The 23333-nt window shown below is 39.1% G+C and overlaps 1 protein-coding gene across 5 annotated transcripts in view; it reads right to left on the reverse strand.

Moving 5' to 3' along the window:
* Positions 1-782: 782 nt before the first annotated feature.
* Positions 783-23333, reverse strand: part of LOC111868282 (rho GTPase-activating protein 44) — a 29406-nt gene continuing 6855 nt past the window's right edge. For 4 of the 5 annotated variants that reach the window (XM_023858798.2, XM_023858797.2, XM_023858799.2 and 1 more), the window contains exons 4-16: positions 21427-21500; positions 20404-20583; positions 18642-18732; positions 17326-17476; positions 15478-15627; positions 14165-14342; positions 12626-12838; positions 11103-11182; positions 10302-10536; positions 8541-9498; positions 5524-5710; positions 4053-4196; positions 783-2752 (exon numbers count right to left, since the gene is read on the reverse strand). In XM_023858798.2, the coding sequence (XP_023714566.1) occupies positions 2595-2752; positions 4053-4196; positions 5524-5710; positions 8541-9498; positions 10302-10536; positions 11103-11182; positions 12626-12838; positions 14165-14342; positions 15478-15627; positions 17326-17476; positions 18642-18732; positions 20404-20583; positions 21427-21500 (2799 nt within the window). In that variant the 3' untranslated portion in view covers positions 783-2594. The remainder of the gene's footprint in view (positions 2753-4052; positions 4197-5523; positions 5711-8540; positions 9499-10301; positions 10537-11102; positions 11183-12625; positions 12839-14164; positions 14343-15477; positions 15628-17325; positions 17477-18641; positions 18733-20403; positions 20584-21426; positions 21501-23333) is intronic. The other variant, XM_023858801.1, reaches the window with a different exon arrangement.

Consider the following 23333-nt stretch of genomic DNA (forward strand, 5'->3'; position numbering starts at 1 on the left):
GTTCTTTCTTCATGGTAAAAGACAATACTTCACATTCATACAAGAGAGATGGTAAAATGGCAATCAGGGAAATATTACCTACCTACCAAACTACATGCTGAACTTCAAATATCATAAATGATTAACCAACTAACCAATCAAATTCATGTCCAGCAGTAATTTAACCGACCTGGCAATAAGGAAATTGTGGCCAAAGCACTGGAAAGGTGTGCAATACATCCATACGGGTACACGAACATAACCTTGCCTTCCACTAACTGGTGGTCAACAATTCCCTCACATTAAGTACAGTGACGACACAGTAATTTGTGGCATCAGTGTAACAGATGAAGCACCAAACACTAGACTGCAGGAATTGGAGGTAATGGGGCAATTTCATTGCTGTCAGCTCTGTTCTGCAGAGGTTCCTCTATATACGACCAAGCACAATTAAGAGTTTAATGAATCTTAATGAAAAGGAGGGAAGAAATTGGAGATCTGCTCACTTGATGGAAAGAAAACCAGGGATGAAAAAAAAGACTAAAGGCAAAGTAAACAAAATGAGAGAGAACCATTACAGGTTTGAAACAATATACAGTGAAAATGTGCTTAATCATTCTCTATTTAAGGTCTTCCCTCACTTAACGTTCAATTTCAGTGACCTCAAGTTTGGAGTGCCAGTACTAACTACCTCCATTCAAGATTTCTCTCAGTTTAAGCGTTCATAAACACTGTTCACCAAAGAAATCTTAAACAGGGATTTTCTCTATACAAAATAACAATAAAAATAAACAGGTCCAATATCATATCCAAGTGCTTTGGAAATACATACTCTCCAACCAACCCTTTATTTCTTGCTCACACATTTCCTCCAAACACAAAAACAGACATTCTGAAATCTGCAAATCACAAAATTTGAAATGTTATGTCAGAAAATTTCTCTCTGTCAAAACAAATAAGTAAAAAGAAGGTTGAGGATGTTAGGGAACAAGGCAGAATTTTCAAAACACAAAGTAACATATGGATAACATAGGATTCTTTTTGAGTCAGTACATTGGAATTTCAGGAGCTGCAAAAATATCTTCTTCTTTTTTCTCTCTGAAAAGAAGATGCATATAGCATCTTAAAATGTCACCACCTTCATTATATTTCACCTTCTCACTTCATTTTTACATCTATGAATTACATCAACAAGTAGATGCATTCCTTTTTTTACCTTCAGTCACAATCATACAATAATATTAAGGTAGTTAAATGCTGAATTCCCTATTATTGCTCAAATTTTATTTACAGAACTATCATGATAAAAATCATTTATACATATAACATTCTTATCTTCTAGACATAACTGTATATAAAACATACTGACTTGAAATGAACATCTTCTGTTTCTTCTTTATTGGTTAATAAAGCATTTTAACTAACATCAAATGACAATACAAAATACAGTATCTATCACGTTTTACGCTGTTATATAAAAAGTATGTAAGCAGCACTTACACATATAACAATAATTATTTGTGCTGTCGAGAATTCCCAGGCTGAAGATTTGAATGTTTAATAAACTAATGCTGGAAAGTTCAAATATGACATGGTTTTGTGTGCAGACTTTACGGCAGTATACAATATAAAGTATTTAACATAGTAATAGACAATTTAGGAAATGCATGATTAACATTTCTGGTGTGTTCAATTCCTTCTGTTCAACTACCTTGAAAACTGTGCTGGGTATAAAATATATTTCACTTTCCCCCACAGTTTTTGTCGAGTCCATCTGTGAAAGGGTGAGGTATGCTCGAGATAAGCACAGGAACCCACATATTTCATCTTGTCCAATTTTAAGCAAAGTCTGGGTGATATGATAATCTTTTTTTTTAACTCCCCAATATCAATTTTCATGAAAATCCATTCTGCAGTTTTCAAACTCTTACATTCAGCCAGGCATGAAGAATCTAATATATGAAGTTCTGCAACTTTCAACTGTGCTAACACCCCAAACACAGAAAAAGTAATCAAGAGAAAGACAGAAGTGCAGAACACGAACAAGAAAATAAAGAGTTTTCTCAACACACAGCACCTGAACATAATAAATGCATCTCAATTTTCCATAACAAGAAACAAAACATTTTATATCACTGGAGATCTTAAAACAGAGGAACAAGCTTTAACAGATTACAATGAAATACCAGAGAAAACTTCTGTAAAGAACTGGAATTCCTGGTATTCCAAATTTTCAATTTTTCACGCTCAATTCACAGATCCATCCTAATATACCTAAACTGTTTTATCTATTCAGTCTCCACAACTATATGTGAAATCACTGTAACAAGTGCTTCATTATATATTGAAAAACTTGCAATGTGAAAAAAGTTCTTAGGCTGTAGATTAAATCTGATTTCAAGAGATAATTAAATATTCATACAACAGCACCTGAAACTTTAAAAGACAGAGGCACTTTCAGTCATTATATTTATACCACTTATCATTCCCAGTGGTAGAAACAAAGCTTGTCAAGCAATATTGTCCTAAATGTGTTACATGCTTATCCCTTATTAGTGCTACAATGCTGCCTTAAATATATTACTCGTCTGGTGAGATGTGCACAACTCTTCTTATCAAAGATCTGTACTCTCCCATAAACGCTCCTGCTTACACTTGCCCGGTGGTGGAGGAGGGGGAGGCTGTGGCCGCGGAGGACGACTGGGGTGTCTGGGAGAACCTGGTGAATTGCCACTGCCCTGTGGTGAGGTCTGAGATGGTTGTGGCCTCATACCTTCAAACAAGAAACAATCAACACCATGATAAATTCATTTCAATCTGAAAATATCCATGTAATGCTAGCCGTAAAAGAATTGAAAACTTTATGTACTCACCATAAAAATAAATTATGTGCATACTTGGTATAAATCTTCTGACCTAGATCTCTTAAAATTAGTATAGCATGTCACAGAAGTTGCTTTACCAAGATTATACTCACGTTCCAAGGAAGAACTATTTTATTTACAGACGTGCTAGAGCCACAACAGTGTAAACACCTGTTACAAATAAAAATCTGAACAAAAGTCAAAATAATCCAGTAAAACACTTCACTGTCCCACTAAAGTGACTTTTAGGACACCCAGTTTTCTGTGTAATAATATGAACAATTCTTTAGTTATTTAACAATGCTATTTAAATTGCTGAGGCTATATGGCACTAAATAAGATGCAAACAACTTCATGAAAGGATTAAGGATTACAGAAGAGGAGGGAGTTATAACCTATCTGAAAATACTATCATGGCATTTTTTTGGAGAGATGAATGAAAATTACGAAAAATCTATCAATGCCTCCGAATTATCGCATTATCACAACACAAGGTAATCAACATCAGGGAAGTTTTTATTAAACATTATTCTCCAACAGATTTATACTGGACACTGATCTTTTGCAATCACCCCCTAATGGGTAAATCAAAATGTTACACAAAATGCCACCTCCATCTAACAGAATCAACTGTTTCTCCTGTCTCCTGTAATTCTGCCCTCTGTTATAAACATATAAATTTCTTCTTAATTCAAACTGAGCACATCTCTGCTTCGAGTCTAGGCTGTTACTGGCATGTCAAGTCTCCGCATTCCAGTTCTGTAACATTTACAAGAGTGTCTGACACAAGTAGTTCATTTTCCAACACAAATCTTTCAAGACCTGTGTAACAAAAAATAAATAGCTACAGGACTGTGCAGTAATGTGACAGACATAATCTGCTTGGTTCATCTCATTTTGCCTCCACTGTAACTCCACTTTCTCATCTTTCCATCACTTCTGGCTCAGAGCTTCCCATCTTTCCATCACTTCTGGCTCAGAGCTTCCCATCTTTCCATCACTTCTGGCTCAGAGCTTCCCATCTTTCCATCACTTCTGGCTCAGAGTTTCATGCTCTACAAATAAATATCACCCATAACTTCTGTAATCTTGAACTTTCAGGTTTTAGAGTCCTTGTCAATACTCTACTGTCTTCCTTTCCACAAGTCAAAGAGAATTATTTCGATAGTTTACAAAACAATGTTAATATATATATGTAGAAACAGTTACCCGATTTATCTTTGTCGAAGTTGAAAATGTTCCCTTCTGACATGGTCCGGGAATGACTAGACTGGCGTTGCCCTCTTTCAACACAGGAATTTGCATTTTCGGGTTTCGGTGGTCTCTCTGGCTTTTCAAGGCACTGTCCCTTGTCTGTGAATCAATACAAAATGCTGTAACATTCACAACACGGTTAATGAACAAAGAAAGTCAATTCTAATGCTGAGTCAATAATATACTTGTTCAAATAATATCAAACTGCACAGTTAAGATGACTGCTTCTTATATTATTTAATGACGCTGTTTCAACTACAGAGGCTATAAAATATAAATGAAAAAGATGACCACAAATGAGAACTATGTAAGAATTCTGAAGAGACAGTAGCTTATTTCAAAGTAAATCTTCTCCACATTCCACTTCTGCAACACGTACGAGTGTCGGACAAAAGTAGTTCATTTTCCATCACAAATCTTGTCAAGACTTGTGTAACAGAAAATAAATAGCTATAGGACTCTCTGCAATAATGAGACGGACATAATAACGGAGTCCACGTCGAGAACTTGAAACTCAATAGAGGTGGCAGGGTGAGAGGAGTTACCAGAGCTGTCTGCTGGAGAGATAAGTATGTATACCTTCTCTCCAACACCTACTAGCTCCACAGCACCAGGTCACACTAATACATGGACAAAGAATCCTCTATGCATTATCGGATAATGCAGTTACTTTGCTCCCACACATTGCATTCTTGCCTATTTTAAATTAATCCTTCTGATACCGAAAGTTTTCAAATATATATAAATTCAGTCCCTACCTCATAGGAAACACATTCACCTGTGCTCTAAGAAACAAACCAGTTAATGCTGTCTAGAGAAACAGTCTCTGTTTATTGTAAGAACCATATGGAACACACAGATACACTCTGTGGGCAGAATGCAGAATTTTAGTGCACTAAAGCAGGTGGTACATATATTAACCACTGGACTCAAAAGGCTAAGGCTTAATATGTATCCTTAAAAGACTGAAACTTGTGTATAGCCAATGTAAAATGGTGAAGTAATAACAAAGAACAGTTACTAAGTGCATGGTGCAACAGAAAAACATTCTGTGAACATAAAATGGGTCATTATGAAGAGTTTGGTGGGGGAAGTCATGTTTGTGCCACAGAAGTGTACCAAACAATTATATCTGGTCCAGTAATGAAATTATTTTTTCTTAAATTCTTCTTGGGTGAAGGCGGGTGCTTCCTTTATATCTGACGTTGCCTTGCAGTCAGATATAAACACGACACATGAAATCCAGAGTCAATAATAACCTTTTACCATATATTTCTTCTGTCACTTCTTGACACAGGCAGGATGACAAAAGCATGTTGTGTTGTGCTCCAAGCAGATGTACACATTCACCAGCACAATCGTTAGTTGTGGTACAGAGTGCATGCAATGAGAACACACATGCAGTCGAGTGAAGGGGGTACGTTACCTGAGAGGGACACGGAGTGGGGTCGACCCCCCATGGAAGGGCTCCTCTGTAACACAGGCTCATTATTGTTATTGTTGTTGATAGGAACTGCAACCATCTTCTCCTTCTCTCCCCCAACTTGAATAATTGCCACCTGCTGTTTGTCTACACAGTACATGTGGGTGCGTTCCAGCAGGGGGCGCTCGGACTGCAACCGAGCATACAAACATCTCTAATTATGCTTTTCCTCTTTCTACAGTGTCATGTCCCAATTTTTTTCTAAGATGCTGATAAAACCGATATTAAGGGGCCGCTTAAACTGTGAATCACTGAGTAAGAGAAGGGACACAGTGGCGTGTTGTTAAAACATCATACCACTAACAGCAGAAAACACTAAAAAAAAACCTAAGAAGTAAATCCAGTTTGATAGAAGTTCTCAAAGCTATTAAAATACATTCAACTGCTGATACATGGCCACAAGGGTCTCATCAGTTGGTCTTATACATCCTTCAATTCCCCAGAACATGTGATAATGCTGTCCTCCCCTATAAAGACACGACAGTCAAGATAAAATTTGAGAAAAAGTCATTACTAAATATTCTGCGTTAATTTTTCAACCGATTTTATGTGACATCCAACAGATAACTTTGAAAAGTACGCAATTAGTATGACTCCAGATCATACATAACAACAATATAATCCATCAAACCATTAGTAACTGTTTTCAGACACATTTGACATTGCAAAATTTAATTTAAATAAATAATTTTGAAACTGACCGGTATAATTTTTGTGTGTTTGTGTTACAAAGGCCTGATCCATGCAGAGCACATACTTATACTGGTATAGTTACACAGGAAAAAATATATTTTTATAAGCACCTAAGCTATAACGAACCCTTTCAGTGGTTAGCCCTGCACTTCGTGATGAGCATGAAGTCAGGTCACTCTTACATGGCTAATTCCTATCAGATATTATGAATATCATTCCGCAATTTTGGTACTCTTATTACAGCACCCACTGTACTCTTCACACATCCAAAGTGTGGCATACCTGGTATATATAGTCATAAAATTAATGCATTAAATTTCTCACTGATGGTAAAGTAACAGTCTTCACTACACTAATGCTGCTCGACACTAAAGTGGGCCTATGAATCTCACTGGCTTAAATTATTTTTGAGGTATGTGTGAAAATCCAAGTTACAGAATTCAAACTTCATGGTTTTGAACTTCAAACTTTTCTCACACTTGTAAATGGTTACATCTGAAGAAACCAAAAGGAGAGTCCGATTTGGGTGTAAAGCACATAAAATGCTTACCTCATACAAAGACCTATCATAACACGATAACCTCAAAGCCTAAACTGTAAAGTTAATTTGCAGAGATTATCTTTAGGAGTGTATTCCATTTAAAAATGAAATGTTTTTCAAATGGAGAAATCTAAGAACACGAAAACCTAGCCTATTCTAAACAACACAAATATACTGTATGTAATAATTCTTATTCCATTGTTCCAGGGTTGAAAATTACTTATTTATAAACAGAAGTCTTTATTAATAATTTTAAAGCTGGCTATTAATATCAATAACTCCAGAGCACCAAACAATAAGCTTTCAAAATTTCTAGCGAATATTATCTGCACTGCTTAAAATGAGCGTGATAAGTCTCTGGGAACTGGATGTGTGTTCTCTTAGGAAACTGAGGTTTCTTCTGAAAGCTTGCCTGAAATATCAAGATACAAGAAACCTAAATAAAATGCACGTCTACGTATTAAAAAATCATATGAACAGGCAGCCCAAAAAGGTGCTGGTAAAGGAATCTCTCAGAATGGAATGTACCTACTTTGCACAGAAGGATATGCAGCATACACATAACCTTCAAAAAGCGCAAGCTGTTTAGTTCAACACCGCTTACACTACTGTCCCTAAACCCATGGTAAGTGTTACAACACTACAAAAGTTGGGTTAGAATACATTAAGGTGACCCAGATATGAATTTCAGGTAAAAATTGAAATTTACTGTAATCCAAGTTTGCATATAAACAACTCAGCATTGAATGATATAAAAACCCACTTCAATTTCACTACACTGTCCCTAAAAGTTAACTTCTGATACTAGTTTCTCAATGTTTACAGAACAAAAAAAGGTAAGGTAAAGCTATCCCTGTAGCAGGAGGCCCATAGGGTTGTGAGACATCAAGGCTCCCACATTTTGTCCAGACAATCGGCTCACAGATGGCAGTAAGGTTGTCAGCCTTACGCACTGGCCGCCATTTACCCCCCCAGGAAGATTCCTGGTACTCATTTCCGTCAAAGGCTGAGTCAACCCCAGGGCCATAGTGCAGCTGGAAGGATCAGGTCAATTGAAAAAATAATTCACCTCATCGGGACTCGAACCTACGACCTTCCAGCTTGTAGCGTAGTGCCTCAACCAACTATGCTACCACATGCCCCTCTACAGAACAAATGACAACAACATTTCTATAGTAATTAAGTATTAAAATAAAGTAAAGATGTCCCTGTGCTTCACTAATTAAGCACTACGCCATGAAGACAAATAGGGGAGTGGATGTACAGACCCATGCTTTCTTGACCTTGGCACTAGTTAGAGAGTGGCCAGTACTCATTGCAAAGAAAGCTGGGTGGGTCCCAGAGCCAGTCTGGACAACGCGGAGTAGAGAAAATCCTTGGCCCTACAGGGACTCAAACTCTGACTGCGCTATCTTAGCTCTGTAGTAATTAAGTAACCCTTCTTGTATTACAGGCTAAAACCATTCCCTTCCATCCTAACAAGTAACAGTTACACATCATTAAGATCCAAGACCTGATGCATAATTTTCAGTCCCTGAGTGTAACATCAGGACTGTATATAGCATGATTCAGCTGATATTTTAGTCTCACTAACTTGTTACTACCATGTGATCAGTGAGTGTACTCATGAGCCACCTTAAACTGTTAAACATAGCAGAAGCATAGTGCTAACTACATCAACCAACATCCATAAAACACCAAAGTAAAAATATATCTTTATACTCACATCTGTATTATGTTTATCGCTAGAAGTATCTGAATCAGCAGAGTGTCTGGAACCACGGAATGAATTATGAGGTCGAAGAAGAATAGCTGGTCGTTCAGGCACAGCTGGTTTATTTGAACGGTCTCCACTCTCCGAGTGTAAAGGCCTTCTCAGTACTACGGAGTCATGCCCTCCCAAAGCGTCTACATCCTTTGTTGACTCACTGCTTACTCTAGAAGATGCTGAACATACATTTTCTGAAGTTTTATTCTCGGAAGACTGATTCTGAACTTCCCTGTTAGAGACAGTCGCATTGCTAGCATTAATATTCACTGTGCTTCTAGGGGCAGCAACAGGAATTGGCCTTTGTGGGTGTTTCTTTTCTAATGCGCTAGAGCTACCTATAGAAGGATGTGCTATATTCTTTTGCTGGAGGCTTTCTGTCACACCAGACACCTTTCCAGTACATCCAGATGTGATGGCTATAGTAGTGGTTCCAACAGCAGTGGCGGAAGGAGCCATTTGTGACTCTGCTATTGGGGATACAGATTCATTTCCTTCCACAGATTTTTCTGTACACACTTTTTCTCCTCCCCCACTGCTGAGTCTTCTATGCATGGAAGATGATACCATGCAATTCTGTTGATGTTCTAAACCATCTGTGCTTTGTTTCCTCATTCCAGAAGAAATACTGCTATCACTGGATTTCTGATTCCTTTCTGTTGCCATGGGTGATACATTTTCAACAGGGCCTGAAACTGCTGTTCTCACGTCATATTCTCCGGAGTTTTTCTTGCTGGGTCGAGGCAATGTTGATGACACTGGACCTACAGCTGGCCGAGGAGGTTTCTCAGGTTTTTCAGGAGTAGAGCCTGATGGCGGAGGTGGTGGCTCCTTCGGTGATGCACCAGTAGCAGGGGGGACAGGAGCTGGCTTGTTCTTTCTGCGGGCAGCTGGTTTAGGGCTCCCATGTGGAGGACTGAAAGTGGAAATTTTAGAAATCAGAATGTACGGGGAGTGTCTGTCTACAATGACGGAAAACTAGTCTGATACTCTGCGACTTCCAACTCAACATCAAAGCAAAAACACTGAAACTAAATAATGACAAAACAAGTAAGGAAACAAAACAATCTGCTTTTGGAAATAAAGGAAAACTGTACACAAGATGCACTTTACACCATCCCCTATTTCCATAATTTTCAGTCTGCTTGTCACTTGCTTTCATGCCAGTTTCTTGGTTGGCTCATTCATCGAACCCGAGGATGGAGGCAACATGTTCCTCTGGAACATCGGTTGCCTTTTAATGGACCACATGACATTATATTTCAGAAGATAGTACTCTTCATAACTACCACTGTGAGAACCTCAAATCCTACATAATGGCAAACACATTTCCTTGACATTGAGCCGAGAGATATAAAGTGCTATGAAACAGGCAAATTACCCACCCTAAAAACAATCCCTGTGAAATACTACTGTTAACATAACCATATTGACTAGTGCTTCGCATTTTCTACGTATGCAAACGGAAGATGATCCTTGTCTTTTCAGACTCCTAAGCAAAAGAAAAATCATCTTATATTCAAGTAAATATGGTAAATAATAGTGACATTACACTAAACAGAGAAATAAAATGATTTTCAACTGCATGTTGTAGAATATAAATACCATGTTACAAATAAATAGTTACATATCTTAGTAATGCCTGAAGTCGAGCAGTATTCTACACTGCGGTACTCTCTGCTTCTGTGTAACTTGTAGAGAAATAAATTGATACTGCACCTGCTGTGATCTGAAAGACTACTGTTTGACTGTGTTCTTTTCATGTCAGGTTCTCCAAGATTGATCAGTTGACCATCACCGCTACTTCCTCTGGTATGGCCACTGGTTGCCATTTTCTCAGAAGGAGAGCTGCTTGTCCATTCATGAGGTTGAAATCCACTAACTGATCCAATACTTGTGGTCATTCCGTTTATTAATGTTGTTTCATGAGAAAAAGTTTGAAAGAACTCAATGTCTGGGGGTAAAAAAAAAATTCATACATTATTTACTTAACAGTTATTTCACATTTCTGAATTTCAGCATATGGCCAGAAGCTTACAAAAATCAGTTTGCTAGCTTATCATCAGTCAGAACTGCATGTTATAAAGCCAGGCTTGGGTAAATGAAGTTGAACATACACGAGCCAGGTGGGAAATTGTCAAACGTTAAATCGACAATAACTAATTTCATCATTTATGAATTTAATAATTCAATTTCAGCTCCACAATAAATGTCAACAAACACCATGCGCTAATTCAAAATATTTATGCATCATGAGCTTCTGGTCGTTCTGCTGAACCCCCTCTCACTTGCGCACACACACACACAAATAAGGAAACAGAAACGGGAGAGAAGAACTGAAGATGGACAGATATGTGTGCGCATACCTGCGCTTGCAAGAGGGGGGGGGGAGGAGAAATAAAAAAAGAAATAGAAACTGGTTTCTCATTTCACTGGAGTTTCTGTAAGTGATTATTCTAGTAAATCTTTTTATTCCACACAACCTCATTTCAATCACAACTAAACACAATTTACACTCACCACCAGGGAAAAACAATTCTGCATTATTCACCAAACTGTCTACGATAGAGCTGTACGTGTTTGCTGAACTCATGTTCATCCTGAAAGCAGAGTTTGAGCTTATTACTGGGTGCACATGACCAGTACTGTTAGTGTTAACATTAACCTACTGCATTTCCTTGTGTACTGATCACACTTTATTCTTGCCAACTCCCTGCAATCCACAGAGGTTACCTTCATGAAAAATACTGAGAATGGAAGACCAAAGCCCTGTGGAAAGTTGGATATTAGTGGTACTGCAGCAACTGTTAACACTCATCAAACTTCAAGTTACCTGTTCTTTCATTAAACACAAAACATATGCAGGCCTAATAACATTAAAAATTAAAAACAGAAACATGTTATAAAATGATGCACCACAACTGTACTCTTTTAGCTAGAAAACATGGATTTTGATGCCATTATAGCCCTGCTACTGAGAAATATGGATCTCTTGGTGCGAACAGTGGACCAACAAAACCCGTAATTGGTTCATCCTTTACTTAATGATGCATTATTAACTGCCCCGGTAACATAGTGTCAAACAGAAGGACAGTTTATGAATAATGAACTGAACATGAAACGTGACTGTGGCCCACATCAAAGCACCACTGAAGGCCGCGCCATAGCACAAGCGGTTAGTCGCTGGCTTCCCGCCGCAACAGGCCAGGTTCGATCCCGGGTCTGGTCAAGTGGGATTTGTGGTGGACAAAGTGGCACTGGGGCAGGTTTTCTTCGAGTACTTCGGTTTCTCCTGCCAATCATCATTCCACCAAATTCTCCATCATCATAATCACCCAGGGCAGGTACAATAGGCCAATCAGTGGCCGCTGTGCCGAATGGACCCAGCTGGACTCCATCCCCCACTAGCGAATTAAAAGAAAGAAAAAAAAGCACCATCAAAGCATCTGCCTGATGAACTGCAGGTAACCACACGGAACCCATCAGAATAGCCAGACTCCAAACTGCAGTCTTCATAGATCACCTCCAGAATACAGTTAAGCCCTGTTTACGATTTCTCAGGCAGCTGTATATTTGAACACTGAATTGAGGAAATCTTAAATGGAGAAAATTTAACACTGCACTCAATGACATGGAAGCAATGAAACTGAACATAAAATGTAGGGAAACGTTAAACTGATGAACATAACCCATCCTTCAAATGATAAATACAAACATCTAAATAAAAATTCAAGGTGCAAGATTGCAATACCCTAATTTCGCATTACATTGAACAACCAAAAAGTAACTGTTTCTTGAAAGAGAACATTATATACCCTCCCTAAATGTTGGCAATGTAGAAAAACAATGAAATAAATATTCTTCTGTGCTGTACTAACTACATCTGCCGTTATCTCAACAACAGAGGTGTCATGTGAACAGAAAAATTACTTGTGATCAACGCTGGGAGGGTGGCAACAATATCAACAAATGTCCATGGTTATTGCAACTAATTTATATGAACCCGTCTAGAGATGGACTGCAAGTGTTTGTAGCATGCTCACCCCATTGTAGTACTCTCGTCAGCTTGGCTCCATATCAAATTTGGTGCGATGACAATGGCAATGTTCTGAGGTGTCATTTTGTTCACTTCCTGGTTACGAGACAGTGCAGAGAGGAACTTTATCAGGTACCGTAAGTTGTCAAAATTTGCCTCTGGTAATTTATCAACGACCAGTTTCAGTGCCTGTTGACGAGCTTCACTGGATGACTGAATTCTAAAAACATCAGACAATTTTATTAGTATTACGTTCTATAAGCAAGTACCATGTACTGACTAGAGAAGTATCTTCTCACAGGCCACGGACCTGACACCTCCCCTTCAAACTCTCCCATGGAAAGGTTTACAACACTAGCAACAAATCATACTTAAATTACAGAGATGGCATGTCTGACCTGAAACGTTCATTCCATCTCATAAATAACATGAAATGGTGTCATTTTTGTACTGTTATTTCATTTTTCTGAAGAGATTTTCATAGACTGCCAAATAAAAGCAACACAGAAGCTTCAGCAGTTAAGAGTGTCAATAATTCTGTTCTGAGGCTTAGGTTACATAACATCAAAGGATAAATCAAATGTCATGACTGAATGGATAGCACTGGGAGGTTCTGGGTTCAAATCTTGGCCTCAAGGCAGGTTAATGTGACTGCAGTTTTCATGATTTTTCCTGTGTCTACTGACACCAGGATAGTTCATCTAATTTTGGCAAAATAACTTCCTTTCTAATAAACATAAATAAATAAAAATGTAAATCAAACCCAGGAACTCATCACTCAATGATACTTGATAGCACTGTTGATTTAATAGGTACATTATATTACAATATGTCTAAAGACATGTGAGCATAACAATACAGTCCCACCTGAAATATAAATGTGCCAACATGAACAAATCAACCTATCAGCCAACTTCCTTGAGCGAATGACAATTTGCTGAGTTGGTCAAGATAGTCCCTACTTTTATACAATCTTAAGGTTCATTACCGAGTTTACAAATCAAGGTAAAGTTATCCCTGTGCTCAGTTAATTAAGCACTACACCATGAAGGCGTATGGGGGAGTGCACATATAAATCCACATTTTCTTGACCTCAGCATTAAGTTTCCCATCACATAATGTTCATCATTAACCCTACTTTCTCTGTCATAAGATAAAGGTAAAGTTGTTACTGTGCTTAGCTAATTCAGCACTATGACATGAAGGCATATGGGGGAGTGGATGTATAGATCCACATTTTCTTGACCTCAGCACTAGCTGGAGGTGAGTGGTCAGCCTTACGCTCCAGCCGCTTTACCACCCAGGGAAAGAGCCCATGGTACCCATTAGATGGGAGTTGGGTGGACCCCAGAGCCAGTCTGGATGACATGGAGAAAATTCTTGACCCTACTGGGACTCAAACTCTGACCCCTCAGTCATCCAGCCCATAGCCAGTCACTATACTGACTAATATCCTGGCTCTACTTTCTCTGTCATACATACAGATATACTCTACATAACGCCCTCACCAAAACTCAAAACTTTCACCTAACATGCCATTTCCCACCTTGCTGCTGTTACCCACTCATCATACAAGGCATGTGTCATGAGGGGTTCTGGCAGTTCCCTCAGGTATGATTTGAGGGCACCGGCTATCACATGAGGGTCTCGGTATTCAAGAGCAGTTGGCAAGGTCAGGCAACCAGCATCAAAGCTCATCTTCATACGCCGTACCTTGGAAGACCCTAAAACACAATACAAGTGAAAGTCATTCTCATACATGACAATTTTAAGCATTAACATTGTCACATGTCCAGGGTTCCATGACTAACAACAGGTTCTGGATTGGAAGATTGGATTGATTAACACCTTCTCTTACAATCACTCTTGATTACAATAAATTATAACAGCTCACAATCACTGACTCCCTAAGACTTGCTCCATTCCTTACTGGACTACGAGTGTCTTCTCTTTTACTGTGACTGACTTGGTTCTGATTTACAAATCGGTCACTTCTTCAGCTTCTGCTGTCCGCTGGTTAACACTCCACAGACGAATGCTCAATTCTGAACTCTCTTACAAGTGACGAATGCCAAGTGATGACTCACAAATCACTAAGGACAAATGAAGAATAAACGCGTTCTTCTCTGCATGGTCGCTCATACAGTCTCTGGTAACCATGGAGAATGTCTATTGCTTGCTCGTTGACACATACCAAGTCAGTCTCTATGAATCCACATCTCCATAGAAAGATGTGTTAATTTTGCAGAAATGCTTTGGTTTCCACAAGCCTGTTTGCTGCTGCAGACATGTCTAGCAGCCACTGACTAGCAATGGACGTCTCTGTGGTGCTTTTGTGACTGCACATTTCCAGCGTTCATGCGTCATGTCACAATATTGTTGCCTTCTGTGCTATGAGACTGTGTAATCTAACTGGAAGTTACCAACATTCTATGGGAACATACTGCCGCCATCTTCAGGCAGACAGAAGCAAAGATGTTTCACTGCAAAGTTCACTACCTATTGCCATTACACAGAAACCTATTTACTTTAACTCTGCATGGCTGATATGTTACCCTGTATCCTACAGGTAAAGGAAAATTCATGGTTTTACATTAAATTCTATGAATGTTGGATCCATATCAAAAGTTTGCGAAGGTGTCATGTTTGTATTAACAACCATGGAAATTACAAATTATGAACGTGGGGTACCATCCATGGCATACTATACTATGTTCTTCATATATTTCATGCAAATCAAACAAATGGTTCTCAGGGAAAGATAAATCTGCACACACATGAACATATGTGCAAGTATGAAAACACAGTAACAGAATGCATGTCTTCAGAACCACGAAACTGTTGAGAGTATGTCCATACCTCCAGCAACCCTGAACAGCCCTTCTTCCTCCATCCCAAGCTCTAGCAAGGCACATACACAAAGCTCAATGGGAAATGCAACTTTTCTCTGAGTGACACGAAGATGTTCCTCCAATGGGTATCCATAAACTGGTTTTAAAGGGCTGTCTCCTGTAAAACCGAACACATTACATCATCATCTTGGTGTACAGCATACTTTTAAACCAACCAACATACACAATAAACTTATACGTCACTTTTTTCCTTCCTAGACTAACACAATATTTCGCTACTAGACTAACAGGTGCAGGACAAGGCAAAGAGATCAGAAAGGGAACAAGGCACGTGACTAAAGCTGATGCTTCCATACAGGTCTTGTAATTGTGTGGTAATATGAAGAGAAGAAACTGCTGAAAACATAAATAAAATAGGTAATGTGTAGGTGTAATAGGTCACGGTAGCCACGCGGTCTAAGGCATGAACTGTCTTCGCTCGCTCGGAAGCCGGGACCGCGGGTTCGGATCTGTTTCCTGTGAGGTACAAACTGAATTCTTATATATTATCCTTATACACTGGCGGTCAAGGTAGCCGAGGGGTCTAAGGTATGTACTGTCTTCGCTCGCTCGGAAGTCGGGATCGTGGGTTCAAATCCCACACAAGGAATGGATGTTTGGTGTGTGTATGTGTTTATCCTGTGTTTAGGTAGAGATCTTGAGACCAACTGATCACTCATCCAAGGAGCCCTACCATCTGTGAAATGATCATGAAACTGAAAATCGAGGACAGAGCCCAACAGGGCTGTACAGCCAGTGAAAAAATTAACAACTGATATTCCTTCACAAAAAGTAACATGGTTCACATAAAGATATATCCCTGAGCCTTTCGTTCGTGAGACACAGTTCTGTCTATCACACAAAATTGTTAAATGGAGGAACTTCGTGAGTAATGGTACCATCAGCTCATAACAAATTGGGTTGCTATGGGAATGTTTGTTGCCATTGAATGGCAATTAGGAAATGTAGCAGTCAGGTAGATGTACCTACTGAAGAAGCTGGGGGATAGTGAACATTTAATAATGTTGTATGTTAGCGTCCTGTTGCACTGATTCTTGTCCATGATGTGTATGTTTTGACCGTCTTCTAGTGCACACAATCTCACTTGTCACTTCATTACATGTTTCGGCATCACTGTGCCATCCTCAGGTGTGTTATTTACGTTAAACTACTGCACTGCTCACCATCTTGTGTCGTTTATATAATGATTTAAAATGTATATTCTTCATGAACTATAATAAAATTTGTTACGATTTATCATCTTATACGTCATATTTCAAACTCACGTATTATATCATTCTTCCGCTATGGGAGTCGTTCTTCCTATATTTTGTGTATACTGTGCCTTGTGATGTGTCCTTTTTTGGCTGTGTGCATTGTAATTACAACGCACGTAGTGATGCCAAAACATGTAGTGAAGTGACATGTAAGACTGTGTACACTAGAAGATGGTCAATACATACATATCATGGAGTGAACATTTGCTGTATAAAATGCAAATAAAACACCTTTCTCTTCATAGCTGGCAGTGCTGTAATTTGTATATTCCTTCATTTATTTGGTGTAATAACCATGCATGATGATACATATGGCTGTCTTACGGAAATTAACCCTCTACTTCCCCTAATGTATTATGCATAGTAACATTAAAATGACCTGCCCCTTTTTGAAGCGGTGATAGACAGTGAAAACTGATTAAAGAAATACCCAGGAAATGAACTCAGAGCACCACAGCCTATCTGGCAACATGCCTCAACCTAGAGAAGACATATATTCAGCACACATGCTGACCATGACCAGAAGGTGACTGACTTACTGATGTTCTTTTCAAGTTCTGGTATTTTTTCTTCCAGTATCTTCAGGGCACTCTGATGGTAAGCTCTCTGAAGTTTGACATACTGCACTATAGTCTGGGCAAGATCAGCCTCTCTGGATATCAACTGGAACATCTCCGATGCCAGCATATCCTGCATCAACAATTCTATTTTAAGATAAGCCATGAATCATTCATGCTCATTTATGAAACAACCAAAATGACAGCACAAAAATTCTGATGACAGTACCAAGTTAATTGATATAAATGCTAAACACAAAATGTTTAGTACAATACATCGCAAATCACTGACACAATTTTAAACCACTGCATCTATCCAATCATACACTCAAAGATACCCGTTAGTTAGTTAGTTATTGGAGAGGGTGGGTTTCCCCATGCACTTAGACCAGTATTGGTCCATTGTGCTTCCTTCAATGATATTCTACCAGTCTCTATATCCTACCGATATTGGTGCATACCATCAGTCCCGACCGAGCGAGCGAGTTCGGCCTCCACTAGCTTGGTTGTATCTATAATGCCTCCCCCATCTATCAGAGGTGTTAGAGACTACTGTTGGGTGGGAAACGTCCTTGAATTTGGCTCAGTGATCTCCTTAGGAGATATGAGGTTCTTTTACATGCCGTAAAGCTACGACACAGGACCCACGGCTTAAAGTCCATCCCGGAGGACTTGTTCCCTGAATTTTTCCTCCCTTAAAAATTCGACGACCTCCGCCGGGTTTGAACCCGCTTACCACGAGTCATGAGGTGGGAACGTTACCTCTAGACTACGGAGGCCGCTGAGATAACCGTTACTTCACAGTATACAGTTTTACATGTTCCTTCAACAATTTTGATTTAAATACCGACTTACATTAATCACAGTTACCTCTTTTAGATATAATTTTGTCAAATATATCATCCTAACCACAGCCACGTTTACCTTGTGGGAACTGCCCACATTCAAGCAAATGTTACAGTGACAACTCAGGTACCACTGCTTAGCAACAGCAAGTAAATAGTCATTGCTAGGTAAAGTCTACAACATGTGACCAGGGGAAAAACCTACAGTCGATCAAGTGGGAAGCACCCACAACCTTTATTCACAACAGATTTATTTTAATAACATTTTAATTATACAGAGCACTCCTATGGGCCTTTACGGCCTGTTACAGGGATGACTTTATCTTTTATCTTTTACCTAGAGCACTCCTATGGGACAACAGATAGCCATGAAATTTAATTAAATTTCCAATTACTTCTTTGATGGGAAAAGAAATGATAAGAGGATCTCATGTGTAATGAAGATTTCCTTACCCTACACTGTTCCACCTTCAGCTCGGCATCTTCCAGTTCTTCTTTGACGGCATTTGTATTAGCACTGCCATGTTTAAGAGCCGTGTGGTACCTTACAAAAAAAAAATGCGTAATACCAACAAAAAAAAAGATGCAGAAATTAATATAAAATTTGGTTTGGGGCTTATTTTACTACACTGTCAGAGTCTCAGACCAAGTTCTGAATGATAGGATTATTGGTAAATAATGAAATGGAAAGGATCTGGAGAGACGCAGTTGTGGCCTAATCAAAGCATTGTCCCGACGTTTGCCTGGAGGGACTGACAAACACCAAGACAAACCTGAGTCAGAATGGTTTGTGTCCTGCTTAGATTCAAACTAAGCGCTTTCCAAATAATCATATGAGCCGCAAAAAAAAAAAACAGTACCATTTAATAATCATAAGGTTGGTTTTTATTACATTATTACATTCACCTTTAAAGGCTACTGGGCACCAAATCTGATGGAAAGAGGGCAATGGACAGTGAGGAGGTAAATATTTCAAATGAGGGAGTCACAGACTATCAAGATATATGCCTGGAAGCAGAAACAATAACATAGAACCTATCAGGAATCATGGTAATTAATTGAAGATTCAAACTGGATACATAACTTTATTTTTCTGTCACAACACAACAACTAAGGAGTATCAAGGTCAATACCCAACTATGCCTCACTACACGTTTCGGCCGTTAACGGCCATCATCAGGTGAATACAAATCAACAAACGTATACTACTGAACTGTGGTAAAATTAGATACAATGACAAAATAGTTAATTCTTTTGTGTAAAAATACAACGGTCATATATATATATATATATATTCACCTGATGATGGCCGTTAACGGCCGAAACATGTAGTGGGGCATAGCTGGGTATTGACCTTGATACTCCTTAGGTGTTGTGTTGTGTTGTGACGGAAAAATAAAGTTATATATTGTAACAAAACAGGATGCATGAAATGAAGATTACAAACTGGATACCTCTGGCTCACAAGTTAAATGCTATCGCTACACCAATCTGTTCATTTAAACACACAGTTCGGTATGATTAAGACTCTTAGAATATGCCTAACTTGTAACCAATTTCATGGCTGAAAAAATATACGCACATACCTGATGTTGAAAGGAGTGAGAAATTATGAAATAACATACCACTTAGAACCACAGTATGCAGGTAACACAGACCAACATTGAAACATAATCCCAGCAGGTACATAGAGAAAATCAAGAAACTCTAACAAAGGCTGCGCCATAGCTCAAGCTGTTAGTCACTGGCTTCCCACCCTGGCGGTCCAGGTTTGAACCCGGGTCTGGTCAAGTGGGATCTGTGGTGGACAAAGTGGCGTTGGGGCAGGTTTTCTCCGAGTACTTCGGTTTCCCCTGCCAATCTTCATTCCACCAAATTCTCCATCATCATAATCACCTGGGGCAGGCTACAATAGGACAATCAGTGGCCGCCGTGCCGAGTGAACCCAGTTGGACTCCACCCCCCACCAAACGAATTTAAAAAAATTAATTTTTTTAACTATAACAAAACAGAGCTCTGTTACATTATTCAGGTATTAATTACAAATGCTTTAGGACTCCTGTCTTCTGGGACAAGCTGCATACTCTGTAACCTTCTCATGTTTCAGCAGGTTCCCCTGAAATGTTGGTATACACCTGCCAGACTATATGGCATCATTTTGCAACAGACCCTTCAGAAATGCTGCTGTGAGAACCTCAAATCACACAATAAATACCTGGTTCTTGCGGAATCCATATCTAATGTCAGTTTACTAAGTTTAGCTTTGTGCTTGGGTACATCATTGTCCAGCATCTGTTGTAACGGGGTTACAACTAACTGTTCCACTTGAACTTCATGGTCTAGCGCTTCATTGGCCAGATTCATTTCTATCTTGGCAGAGTCTGATAAGATGGTGCTGGAAAAAATATTATCATATTAATTTGTTAAAAATTAAAAGAGTGTGATATGAACATGGTCCCTTGGGATGTCAGGGCACCCTAAAAATGGTGGTCACACATTCCACCTGAACACTGGTACTCACCTACAGAAGTACCACGCATCACATACCAGATGCTCATAAGTTTAATATTCACTGCATGAGAACTCATTCTTTAAGTACTACTACAATGTAGGTCGCAGTGCAAGGGCCGAGAAGGCCAACCCCTTATATATTCATTCAAGTACTACTACACAGTGGGAACAGTAAACCCTCATTATAACAGAATAATAAAAGGGACAGGGAGTCCATTATCAGTGACATCCAAAATAAGCCTGTGAAGAGGTACGAGAGGCATTAATGGAAGCACACCACAGGATACATATCCAACACATACAATAAACACAGGAACACACAATTTAATGTTTATAATGGAGGTTCTTTCCTATTTTAAATATTTCTCTAGCTATGAAACCTTCCCAGTTCCTCAACATCTGTAAATATTCACAATTGTACACTTCCACATTTTTCCCATTATATCAAAAATCCACTACACCTGGGTCCACTATAATGAGGGTTTATTGTATTTGACAGGACACGGACTGCACAGAAAACACTGTGTCCAACAGTTCTTTTATTGTTGCATGTGTATTTGTTGACACAGGAACACGTTTACCGAGCCAATGCCTATTAAAAGCTGTCTCTTCTGGCTTTCAGGCATTAGGGGAGACCACAGACAGCAAGTTGATCTCATAAGCTTTCTTTTATTTTTTAAAATAAGGAAAGTAGGCTAAAAAAATGAACCAGTGCTGTGATACAGACCTAAGAAGACACTCCTCCTCGCATGATCCGTTGTCCTGCATAGTAACACCCAATAAATGTTCTGAATTCTTCTTCTGAAATATGGGATAAACATGCGTTAAAAACTGTTTAACAATATATGAAAGGTAAAACAGAAAGACTCTCTAATCAGGACTGGACAATTCATAAGGTTCTCAACATGGTTTTTTTATTATTATTATTTACTGCAATTGGGTGTTCACCCTGTGGCAGTAGAGCTTGCACTGATACAGACAAGTAAGGTCTATAACATAATGGAATACAAAACAAAATACAATACAGAAAACAAAGTACACACAGTGCAAATCCAAACATTGATGTACAAACTCAACAAATGTATTACAGTACAGCATTTCTTCATACAAATATTACCATTATATGACATATACTTAACATACAAAATATTTTAGAAACTGCATCTGTTTCCATCATGAGGCATAAGTGATGGAAGGTTACTGCTCAGTTCGATCTGTTAGAATGAGCTAATAACAATCAGGGGTTTCTTCACTTTTTTAAATGTTCCATATCATTGGTCTCAGGGTGCCCCATCCTACTTGAACATGGCTCTGTATGATGGAAGAAACATAATTTGCTTCTCAAGCATAACTCGACACACAAATTATAATCATCTGAGCATAGTCTTCACCCAGACTTTGGAATGATTAAGACATAAAGTTAATGGTATAAGAAATTAACCTACTTAAGAGTAAAGTTTTAAGTGTTCCTGTGTTCTGATTCACAGCTGAGCTTTAAAGACTTCCTGTAGGTCATTTTATGAAGCTGTCAATACACAGACTGTATGAGTGACTACAGATGGGGTTTGGATTGGAGATTGGATTTACTGACCACTTTGATACATGACTCATGACTACACTTAATTATACTGCCATCACTGATCTCCACACCATACAAATCACTGCAGCACATGCTAAGTATTTTCAGTCTGCTGTGTCTTCACCAGTCATTTCCTGGTAACGGCTTCTAACACTGGAGATTCTTCAGCTTCCGTGCTCACTTTGTTGCCTGCTGGCTCTCAACTGCACCGACTATGTCTTCTCTTCACAGACTCCATTACAATTCTCTCTCTCTCCACTCTTGCTCCATCTGTCCTCCTTACAACACCTCAGCACTGACCCCATAGAAAACACCATTCATTGTTGTACTCCAATCGTTTCAATGGGAACATGTTTGTTTGCAAAGGCATTACTCAGTAATGGCTGTGTTTAGTTGCTTATTAAGAATCTGTTGACCAGCAGCAGTTGTTGTTTCATTGTTTGTTTCTAGGCTGTTACCCAGTAACGGATCTACACACTACAGCAGTGAACGGTAGGATGAAAGATTAACTGAAAATAAATTGGAAGAAATTGTGGCCTAACTGTCGTACTATCCCAGCATTTGCCTGGAGGGATAGAAGAGAACCACAGAAAATCTCAGTCCGGATAGAGATGAACAGCTTGCAAACATGAGTCAGAAACTTTACTTCTACATCAACCCATTTAACTTGAGAGATCAGAGAATTTAGTTACAATGTATGAAAGATCAAGCTCGGATATTTGTGGCACTGCACTTTTTATTTTCTACTATACCACAGTTAGCCAATCACAGTGGCCGCGGGGTCTGGGGCATGAAATGTCTTCGCTCGCTCGAACACTGGGATCATGGGTTGGAATCCAACTCAAGGCATGGATGTTTGTGTTAGGTACTGGCCTTAAGTGGCCTCCATAGTCTAGAGGTAACGTTCCCACCTCATGACTCGTAGTACACGGGTTCAAATACCCGGCGGAGGTCATCGAATTTTTAAGGGCGGTAAAATTCAGGGAACAAGTCCTCTGGGAGGGACTTTAAGCCGTGGGTCCAGTGTCGTAGCTTTACAGCACGTACAAGAACCT

Source organism: Cryptotermes secundus, unplaced genomic scaffold, assembly GCF_002891405.2.
Source record: "Cryptotermes secundus unplaced genomic scaffold, Csec_1.0 scaffold1003, whole genome shotgun sequence".
NCBI lineage: Eukaryota > Metazoa > Arthropoda > Insecta > Blattodea > Kalotermitidae > Cryptotermes > Cryptotermes secundus.